Here is an 11,784-nt window from a genome sequence, read left to right as displayed (position 1 = left end):
ATTAATTGCACTATTAATTAATCTAATCTATCAAACAAGAAGACCCTATCCTAATCTAATAAAATAGATATAAACAATAAAAACATATAGGCTATTAAAAATATACCACTCGCGAGTAAATCCAAAAGAATTACTCACGGTCATGCTCGTCAATAATTTATTTAAAAAATTACAACCAGTAACTCGTGCCGATTCGGACCTTTCGTCCTCGACATGATTGAGCACTGGAGGGACTTAAAATTTTTCACTCACTACTTAAGAAGTTCTACGATGGCTCCAAAACACTCGTTCGCAATGTAACTTCAAATTGAGAGAGGATAATCCGTGGGAAGTTGAAAATGAGATAAGTTGATATCGAAGTAAGTTGAAAATGAAGTAGTTCAAACTCGTTATAAACTGGTAAGGCACAATCATAATAGTAATCTGTAAAAGATTGTAAACAAATTTTTGTTAGAATTATTGCAATAGAATAACTATGAAAATATGAGGTATCAAATTTATAATATTAACTTACCGTACAGTGTTATTCAATAGAAGAAGTGTATTAATTTCTCGATCATCTTCAATACTAATCTAATCTAAATCTAATACGCGAATAGTCGATATAAATGTTTAAATAAAAAATTAATAATTTATACGAAGAAACTGTCTCTATGACTAATTGTTTTGCTTGCACTTGATTTACATTACAACACTCCATCCATTAACATGCATACGACTGCCATGATGATCTGAAAAAGCAAAAAAAATAAAGTTGTTAATATCATTATTATAATAAAATTCATTTATTAAAGATATATTTAAAGAAGAACTTACTGAAATTCTTTTGATCCTCTGCACGATGAGCATCCTGCCCCAGGATGATAAAAAATATGTACTAACACTGACTCTACATCACGAATTTATACTGAATCTAATTTTATTTAATCTACTTATTTAGTTATAAAAATAAATCAAATATGACGAACAAACGCTGCTTCTATTTCTCTTTTATTTCAATTTTCTTCTTTTACTCAATTTCAATTCTTCTTTTATTCAATTTTTCTTTTATTTAAGCGACACTTCAGTATCTTCATTGTTTTTTCATTGTTTCTTCATTGTTTCTTCATTGTTTCTTCATTGTTTCTGATATAATTGTAATAATAACCTGAAACGAAAATAAAAATAAGATTATTAATCATATCGTTACAATAAATAATTGTTAGAAATGTTCAGGAAACTTTTAAACAGAAGTTTACTTACCTAAATGTTTTGTTGGCCCTTGCACGATGAGCATCCTGCTCCAGAATAACGAAGAAAATGTACTAACACTGATTAATAATTTAAAAGAACTGCGAAACTGAAACATACAACAGACTATGAAACAAAAAAAAATAAAACATTTCTTGTAAATCATCTCTGAAGGTAACACATTAGAAAATATATTATCCGAAAATATCAATATCTTAAATATTGAATTTGATAAATTATGAAAATTTTAATTATTACAAGCTAAGTATTTTTGAAATGTATCAAAGTATGCAGCTATTTGCTCGATAATGTTTACTTTGTATTATAAGATACAAACTCAAGTAATATCGAATGCTTAAATCACACCAGATTTGAAGATAACTACATGTGGAGACACAATTGTTAATAAAAATCTAATAAATTTTCTCTAAAATAAAATAATAACTGCAGGAATAATAATGGCGAATTACATAAAAAGTATAAAAATTTTTATACCAAGAAATAATAAATTCCTATAATATTAAATTAATCATTATAAAGCTAGAATAAAAATGTTCCATGAAAAAATTATTAATAATTAAAATGAAATTAATCAGTGCTCTCGTAGATCTGTATTCATCCAAATACTATATACAACCAAAGATCTCTTCTCTGACCTGAAAAGAGTTCGACGATCAATTGTTTTTATTTTAATCTCGTTTGGAGAATTTCATAGAAATACAAACAAAAAGCTTAATACGAACTCCGTATACCTATTTCTTTCTATTTAACTTTGCTCTTTGTTAATAAAATGAAATAAACTTACCGATGAGTATCAAAAAGACGTATAAAAATGGTATATCCAATGCCTTGCGTTATAGCTCGTAAAATTCTTAGAAATCTGAAACGTGTAAGAATATATTACCATAGGAGATTAAAACTATGTGTATATATATGTAAAGAATATGCAGTGTGTGTGTATGTGTATGTATGTATGTGTGTATGTGTTGTGTATAATCGTATATGAAAGTCGAATTTAATGCAAAATATCAATCGATTACAACTATTAATGCAAAATAATTTATCAGCACATCGTTAAAAAGCGAAAGAAGTGTCGATATTGAGAAAATAAAACAGGAAAATTGAAGAAAAAATATGATGTTTGCGATCACGAGAAGCCGATTTTATTTTCGCGAATATCTTTTAAACGCGATGAAATCTCGATTTTCGAACGCGGCCTCTTACAAATCGCGTGATTAGCTATCGATTGATATAATGGAAAAGGGTGTATGTTAGAAAAAAATATTCTAATTACCTGTAATTATGCGGAGCGGCGAAACACCGTGTGCACGTGTCACTGCGTCCAAGATGGCGACGAGACCACAGACAAGGAGGGGAAGTAGACCCCGTAATTCGATTACGTCATCAGAGGTACTATGCGATTCAAATCGAATATTATTTGTCTCAATCAAAAATAATAAAAAATATAATATCAGTGCGTAAATAATACGATATGAATGACAAATGTAATTAATTCGAATTTTAAACGTAAACAATAATTTTCTAATAAAATAATTATATTCATTAAAGATATAGAAATGTTAAATAGACACGCCCTTGTATCACTAGGTACCTAAATTATCCCTATGCTTTATGTATTACGCGCGAAATAATGAGCAAATGTTAAATCGAAATAATTCGATAATTTACATATTTCATATAAATACATATATATATATATGTATGTATGTATGTATGTATGTATGTAGGTATGTATGTATATATCTTGTATCTGTTTGAAAAAAATAATACTTCGAATTTTGTTTACACGTATCGAATAATTACATAATTTATCATCGAAGTAATGTATTGTGAATCGATAATAATTGTATATAATCGAGAATGTTCGACTATCGGAAAAGAAGGAACAAAAAAGAAACGATAAATATATAAATAAGCATATAGAGAACTAATACATTGAAATGTATATAGGCAACAAGAAAAACGACCACAAAAACTATGTATTGTTTTCGGACAGTATTAACCTATATAATTCCAAGAACAGGACTGGCTTACTAACCTATATTATTTCTTAGAAAATACTTGTTTCGAAGCGAAGGTAGACAAAAAGAACAAAAAAAAACTCAGATAAGTTTACACAAAGCAGTGCATATATGCAAAAAAACATCGAGCTCGGCGCGACGTACTAACACATTCGTAATAATCGTATCTCTATATATGCACATGTATATGTTTATTACACACGCATAAATTTTTCAAAACGTCCTAGCTTTCAATCGTATTATATATATCCGTAGGTTATGTTTTTTCACCTTTCACAATTCTTCCGGAAATATATAAAGAAAGAAATTTACTCACCGATAGAATAGTTGTTCCTTTGAAAGACGAAACCCTCTTGACTCTGGATCACTAAGCCGATGCACTAACACTGATTCTAATTCCATGCTTTCCTGTTCTATCTCGTGAAACTCTTGAAAATCTGGAAAATGTAAGATCTCATATTAATACAGGATAACATTAAAAGTGTGTGTGTGTGTGTGTGTGTATAAGTATATATGAAAATCAAATATAATACAAAATATCTATCGATCATAATTATAAACACAAAATTATTGATCAGAGCATTGTTAAAAAGCGAGAAAAGTATCAATATTGAGAAAATCAAGCTGAAAAATTGAAAAAAAAAAGTACGAAGCAATAGCTTCCCGGACGATCTACGGAGGCCGATTTTATTTTCGCGAATATCGTTTAAACCTCACAATATCCCGATTTGCGAACGCGGCCTCTTAAAAATCGCGTGTTTAGCTATCGATTGATATATAGTAATAAAGTGTACATTAGAAAAAATCTGCTAATTACCTGTAATTAACGGTAGGGACGAAGTGACATCTTTAGTTGACACAAACTCAAACTGTAATGGCGTCATCTTCATCGTCAAGATAGGTAAACGATTCGCACGGCGCATGTTTATTGCGCATCATTTTTAAAATATTACGCGCTAAAAAATATATTAATTTTTTTTAACATTTTATTGAAAAATAACAGAATATAATATTTAATTGCAAAAAAATCATTGAAAATTGTTATTAATCATGTATACTATTTTCTATTAATAATACTATTTTCTATTAAAGTATCTAAAATTCCCGCCACAGCATATAGCGTATTTCCCGCGTAATTTCCCGCGTAAATTCCCGTGTAAATTCCCGCGTAAATTCCCGCGTAAACTATTTCGTAGTTCCTTCTTTGTTCTATTTCCCTAGTCAAAAAGTACCTAATTGATAAATCGAATAATGACAGAATTTATCTTTTTCTATGATTAGTCTCTCTAATAAATATTCAAAATGGACAATATTTTATCATACTCGCCTATAGATTGTTCTATAAATATTAATTAATAAATAATTTCTATTCGAGAATATTTATTCTGTATTCGATGGTAATCAGAAGTTCAAATGGCTTTTGAAGAAAAAAAAGCTGCAACGAAGGAGAAATTAATCGGAATAAAGCAAGAAAAAAAAAAAGATTTAATCTAGATTTTCCAACATTACTAATCTATACAAATTCTAAAAAGCATTAGCATATCAATTAATATCATTTTTTGCAAAAATATCTGTATTTCATCGCAAAATATGCGGACAAAAATATTCATTCTTGTTTGCTGTCACACAGATACTGCACACATTTACAAAAATACATGGAATCGAGCACAATGAATGAAGAACATTGTCTCCCAATTGTGAACTTGTTACACTACACACATAATTTCTTAAAAGAATTTGCGCACTTTCAATGAAAAAGTACACAAACAAATACTTTTTCACTTGCATGCACGCATTTACTAAATAGTTACATAAAAATATCAAATTACTTTTTTTTTTTGTATTCCGACGAGAGAACATCGAAAATCTTTCCAAACAAAAGCTTAGAAATTAATACTTTCGATAATTTTACAATTATTTAAATAGTTTTTAATGTTCGTGGAATACAAAAAACTAGTATTTAAACAATAATACATTCGCTTAATTATTACAAAGATCGTAACGCGAAATTTACAATAATTTTTATTTGAAATTTCAATAGTGAAAAAATTTTAATCTCGAGACCCTTAGCTACGCGTGACATCAACAAAACCAAACTATTGGTTGACTTTAACAATTACTGGATCAATCTTTCTTTGTACTCCAACGAGGGAACATAGAAATTCTACACAGGATTCCCTTCCTGCAAATAATAATCAAAAGTTAAAGCAAGTATATTTATATATTACATATTTCTTTAATATTTTATATATTTTATTTTTTTAGACTTACATTTTGGAATTGGCGGTTTTAGCTACGGGTGAAGTCAACATAGTCGGATCTTCGATCGACGTTAACAGTTATTAGATCATTCTTACTTTGTACACCGACGAGTGAACATCGAAGTTCTGACAGAATTCCTGATTCCTGCAAATATCAACAAAAACTTAAAGTAAATATATTTCTCTATCACATATTTCTGAAATAATTTATACATTTTCTTATTATAACTGTGGTCGAGGACGAAAGGTCCGAACTAATATCATATGAAGTAATTCAATCTTTGTAACAAAAAAAGATGGATGTACTTAATCGAATTTACGATAATAATATTTAAAGACTTCAAATATTTCATTTTTAATTGTTTATACCACTTCTCCTTCGAAATCCTTTAAATTCGTGATAAAAGATACCTACTACCGTTCAAAGGAAAGAATCGAATCTAATAAGTTATTCTTTTGAAAGTCTAGTCAATCGCATTTACTTTCTCGTTACTCTTTCTTGCTATCAACAGAGTATTTTTATCGTACTCTCGAACGTCATTAATCTCGCTTTATCGCATCACGTGACGTTCCTTTCTCTCATGGTTTACTGAAACAAAACGAAGAGAAGATTAGTGTTCAATCTCGATAGAATTGCATAGAATTATATTTTATATTGCTTCGTCAATATTGCGATAGAAAGCGCGGTAATCGAAAGTTAAATATCAATGCAACGTGTTAGTTATAAAAGAAATCGATTGAAAATATGACGATTTTAGATGAAAAACCAGAGTGTTGTTAAGATAAGCGCAAAAATATACGAAATAACGTGCACGAAACTCTCGTCATATACATTGCTAATTTCTTGCCGCGTTTTATTCACGAATTTACATAAATGAGGAGAAAAGTATAATAGCAGGGATAGAGAGTAAGCTCGTTAATAAAACACCCAAATAGTCTCATTTAGAAAGGACAGCTGTCTACTCAAGCTCGTTACAACTAAGGAAAATGGACGATTAAAGATGAAGGAGTAACGGTAGACGAAATTGCGTCCGTTTCATAGTTTAATATATCTGACCTTAACATTTGTTCGTAGCAGATGACGCGACATCCAATGTTCGTTTCATAGGACGTGCGATTAAAACCATGTAGGGCTGACGACGTTGGTTAGTTTGCTTCCTCGGTTCTCTGCTTACAATCTCCAGTTACGAGGTGCTAAAGGGTGTCACGTACCCTCTACTAACTGAGGGTGGCATAATTGATACCTCTGTATTCTGCAAACTTAAAACGATGTCTTATACAGTCTTCTGAAACATACGATTAATTCATGAAAAATAGCTAGATTCGGATTTTTAATATACAGAAAGCATTGTTTTATAATCAGTTTTTTTTTTTTAATGTCATTAAAAAAATTACAATTAGAAATATATAGAAATTAAAATATAAATTAAATGTGAAACTTGAAACTGGAACGATTAATATTATATAGTATTATATAGCGAGTTGATTTATAGATATTATAAATGATTGTAATATGAATGCATTTATTTATTTATTTTGAATATATTTGAATTTGTTCAATGTTTCGAATTCATTTAATTTTTTATGTTATTCCTATTTTATGTTAAACATTTGCGAGAGAGAAGATATGAGATTATTTGGTGATAAATCTTTAAAACGAATGCCACTGATTAATTCAATATCGATCGATCGCGAGAGTAGATATCTCTCTCGAGTTTTTTCAATCGTTTATCTCGATGTCACGATAATTACGAAGTTTGTTCAATCAAAGCTCTATAAAAATTGATGAGTTACAAAAGCAAGCAGACAAGTTGTACGAACGATAATTTACAAGCGTCGAATCGATAAGAAACATAAATAAATAAATAAATAAATAAATAAACAAAAATAAAACGAGAAAGAAACGTGTGTGAACGTTTTCGTAAATGTCGAACCGTTGAAAAGTTAAACAACACTTTTTTATCTTCATTTCGACGTGAAACAAGTTTGAGAATGGAAAATGAAAAGTAAGAGAAACGGCAGAGGAGAAAACGAAAAAGTGGAACATACTCCGGTGGACGACGAGTATAATATTTACTTTTTATGTCTGGGAAAGAAAATAAAAAGAAGAGAAAAAAAATGCAATTCGTTCAGTCAGCTCGACAGGGTGCAACGTCAAGGACAAGAGGAAAAAAAACAAAAATAAAAAGTAAAAACAAAAAAGTAAAAATATCTTCCGACAGTGTTGACGAATTATTACACATTTCGTTTGAAAGTTTTCTCTTACTTTTCCACGAGGAACTATACGATTCACGTTCAGTTATTTTCGAGCTTCGAATCGTCGATATCCAGCTACGAGAGAGAGAGAGAGAGAGAGAGAGAGAGAGAGAGAGAGAGAGAGAGAGAGAGAGAGAGAGAGAGAGAGAGAGAGAGAGAGAAATAGAGAGAGAGAAAAAGAGAGAAATAGAGAGAGAGAAAAAGAGAGAAATAGAGAGAGAGAGAAAAAGAGAGAAATAGAGAGAGAGAAAAAGAGAGAAATAGAGAGAGAGAAAAAGAGAGAAATAGAGAGAGAGAGAAAAAGAAAAAGAAGCAATAAAGTTCGGACGGTGGAAAAATCAAAAGATTGATCGGTAGATGGTATCTGCTAGCTGATAATCCTACAAGATTAGTACGAACAATAGAAATGTTATCATCTTCTATAAAAAAAAAAAAGAAACAATTAACTGAATCTATATATGTCGAATAATAAAAGATAATAAAATATATATTGTAGATACATGAAATTTTAATATCACGTGATTTTCGATTGAATTCAATGCATTACGATTTTGTTGAACTGTTTGAATAAATGACTATGTATTATCGATTCGATTCTCTCGATATATTTTACATTATTTTAGTTTAAATTATTACGAGAAGGATTAAAATAATACAGAGCTGCGTATCATAAAAACCTGTGAAAAATGTAGGACAATTATTTTTCCGAGAAATCTAACCTCTACTAACGTATTAACTGTTTTTATTAATAAAACGAATCTTTCGAATTAGGTTGTTGAAAATCAAGTTAAAACGAAGATCAAGAAAAGAAGAACGGTGTAATGAACTATCGTAGAAACTAGAAAATCCAACTTTCTTTTTGAATGATTTAATTTAGAACGGCACGAGAAAAGTTCTTCTCCTATATTTTTTACGAAAAGGTTATGAGAATATTTCTTTGTTCAAGGAAACTTCTTATTGTTCTTATTTCTATATGAAACATGTAATTTTCTACCTAGGCATCTAATTTCATATAATATAGTTTTGTTAAACGTGCTTATTCGTCTGTATATATGTGAAAGCATGTGTACTATATGTATATATATATATGTGTGTGTATATATATATATATGTATATATATATGTGTGTATATATAAAACGTGCATAGCCTAAAGATGGATATTTTCAGATCTGTATATTAAATATTAAAGTTTATTAAGGTTTTATATTTTATAAATTAGAAATTCTATCTATCTGAATCTATCTCTTAGCTAATATTATTAATACAATTAACAAACATCGGTTAATATTATTTTTTATGTATAATTTCTTGCTTAAGTACTTTTTTATTAACAGAATAAGTAGATATTTTGGTTTATCAAATTGAAACATTGATAAATGCAAACTCTTTTAAAGGTTATATTCTCTATCATTAAGATTGAAAAATAAATTCACACGCAATTGATACACAGAAATATAAATTAAATTATATAATATAATTAGAATTAAATCATACAATACAGTTAGCTCGGTAGTTCCTAACTTATATCGTATAATCTAAATAGAATGCAAGTAATACCGATTATTCAAATCTTATCATATAGATATTGAGGTACATATAAAGATCTTGCTGAATGAAGTTTTCTCTCTTAATTAATATTGTTAAAAAACTAATTTATAAAGTAAAACTTAAGCGTATGCTATAGCAGATAATAAACTGATTACTTTCATTTCAAAATAAGGATATAACATTTGAAGTATAATCCGAATATAAAGCACATTTGCATAAAAATAAGAACGTATACAAATGTGTCAATTGAAAGAAAATTAGTTGGTTCATATAAACTAGCATTATAATTGTAGTTCTCAAAATTTAATGAACCTCAATAATTAATAAGTAAAACATCCAATAATTATTAACATACATGTCTTAAAAATTATAGTACATGGAAAGATCAAATTTTTTTGAATGAAATTTACCTTATACTTTACAAATCTTTTCCACAGAAAGAAGACATCAAGAAAAAATGCTTCCAATGCAAAATAGTACACCATTTCACAAAAATTTGAATAACGAAGTAAAAATTCAAAAAGACCGATCTATTCATTATTGCGTGGTTAAAGTCAAACGAAATGTAATAATATATATATATATATTAATCGAATTAGGTTTCAACGCTTATCTAATTATAATAGAAGAATACTAAAACATTTGCATTTATCGTTGGCACACGTTAAACAAAGTAATTAATTAATAATTATCGATAATACATATCTCGAAATTCGATACAAAAGACATACTATTAAACAGATAACTACCGGAAAGGGGAGAAGAATTAACGGAAATTTAATGTCCAATCAGAATCGACGATAGTAATATAAAACGAATGTATTTATTCCAGTGAAATTAAAACGTTTAATTATTCTAATATAATATTATGAATAATATAAACAAAATAAAACAATCGAAATAACAAATGAGATAATATTAAAGCGAGGAAAATAAAAAGCGGGAAAATATTAAGAAAGACCTGCTCCTATTGGTTCAATGCAATATTCACGTAACAATATAAAACGTTGCCGATATATACAAATAAGAAATGACGAAATGTTTGTATTGTTTCTCACTTTTGATTGGTTCTTAAGTATGCAGGTTTAACTTCCTTTTTCCGACGATCCTCTTGGCAACTGCGCGATCCTTCTTTTCGTCACGATCGAGAATCAAGGTATGTAGTATCAATAATTAATTACTTTGTACGCATTAATTACTTCATTTTTTAACGTTTTAACTATTGATGCGTAAATCGAATTGCTTTTTTATCGTAATTAGATAAGAATAAAGTTTGTACGATCGCGATTATTACTTATATATGTGCATATTATGTTTGACCTTGAAGACGCAAAAAGGAACGAATCGATCTTCTTAAATTTTACTTAATTATTAAAATTTTTGCGAAGTACCGTAGTAATTTTGCGGTGGAAATATTTTTCGTTGATGAAACGTGATTTATCCTTTCTGTGAAAGATATTTGTGAAGTATAAGGTAAGTTTTATAAAGAAATTGAAATCTTCATATAGTTTTTCATAATTTTTTCATAATTAAGATATTTTTAATGAGATATAAAGATAATCAATATTACAATACTCGGATTACAATTATACGTACAAGTACTATCGACGCAATCATTGGAATGATGATTATTGATCTTGATTAACGTTTGAAATTATATCAATATTAATGTATTTAACTTTTCTTTCCAAATGCGACATAGCGATTTTGTTTTAAAAGTATCTTTCTCTTTGTTATAGAACGATATTTTTTATTTATGATCTAATTAAATTGAACAGGAAAAATGTACGAGGAAGATTGAAGAAGTTTTAATATGAATCTACTGGTACAGATTGTTTCCATTATAAATTCATTACTGATATCGTTATTATTATATTTTTGCATTATTGTATTATTATATTATTTTGTTATACTGTTCTATAATATGTTTTAATAGTTTTATAATCTACAGCCCCTCATTAACAACTTCTATATGGTAAGAGATACAACCTGTTATTATTACTTGTAAATTTAAGCTTTAGATTTTAATATAGCGTTTATTAATGGTATTTTACAAAATTTATCTTTTAATTATTTTCTTATTAAAACGTTTAGTATATTTTCATTATTTTTATGTTAAACATTTTTTATTGTTAGATATCTTTGGTTATAAAGAAAAGTATTATTTAAGAATTTTGAATATTCATGTTTCAATCGTCAGTTAATGATCTGTAATAGGTTAGGAGTAAATAAGATTAAAAACAGTGTATGAGTGTAATTATATTTTAATTGTGTATCTAATTAATACTTTTTTTATATTAGAATATAGTAATATGTAGAGTATATAATTTAAATTTGAAATTGAGATATCTGTTTCCCTTTACACTAAGTACATCTACTAATGATTTATTGAAAGTGATTAATTATTCTATCCTATAATTTATGGGTCTCCACATGCAGCGACCT

At 28.3% G+C, this 11,784-nt stretch overlaps 1 protein-coding gene and 1 long non-coding RNA gene across 5 annotated transcripts; both read right to left on the bottom strand.

Moving 5' to 3' along the window:
* Window positions 1-496: 496 nt before the first annotated feature.
* Window positions 497-4,156, bottom strand: LOC127064329 (uncharacterized). The gene is made up of 6 exons (XM_050995277.1): window positions 4,090-4,156; window positions 3,589-3,709; window positions 2,525-2,643; window positions 1,243-2,110; window positions 817-1,147; window positions 497-731 (listed from the first exon to the last, which is right to left on the bottom strand). Exons 1-4 carry the CDS (start codon window positions 4,154-4,156, stop codon window positions 2,103-2,105), a joined length of 315 nt encoding a protein of 104 aa, XP_050851234.1. The 3' UTR covers window positions 497-731; window positions 817-1,147; window positions 1,243-2,102.
* A 79-nt stretch (window positions 4,157-4,235) lies between these two features.
* LOC127064332 (uncharacterized) lies at window positions 4,236-10,094 on the bottom strand. 4 transcript variants are annotated; one of them, XR_007781648.1, is made up of 5 exons: window positions 9,750-10,094; window positions 6,591-6,819; window positions 5,903-6,122; window positions 5,544-5,678; window positions 4,236-5,454 (listed from the first exon to the last, which is right to left on the bottom strand). It is a non-coding gene; the product is annotated as an uncharacterized LOC127064332 (long non-coding RNA). The 4 variants fall into 4 exon arrangements; XR_007781647.1 differs by having other exon boundaries at window positions 4,238-5,454; window positions 5,949-6,122; XR_007781649.1 differs by having other exon boundaries at window positions 4,238-5,454; window positions 6,016-6,122.
* Window positions 10,095-11,784: the final 1,690 nt, after the last annotated feature.

This window comes from Vespula vulgaris, chromosome 5 (assembly GCF_905475345.1).
Source record: "Vespula vulgaris chromosome 5, iyVesVulg1.1, whole genome shotgun sequence".
NCBI lineage: Eukaryota > Metazoa > Arthropoda > Insecta > Hymenoptera > Vespidae > Vespula > Vespula vulgaris.
Note: the sequence above shows the minus strand (reverse complement) of the source record. Positions and strands in the feature narration are given on the sequence as shown.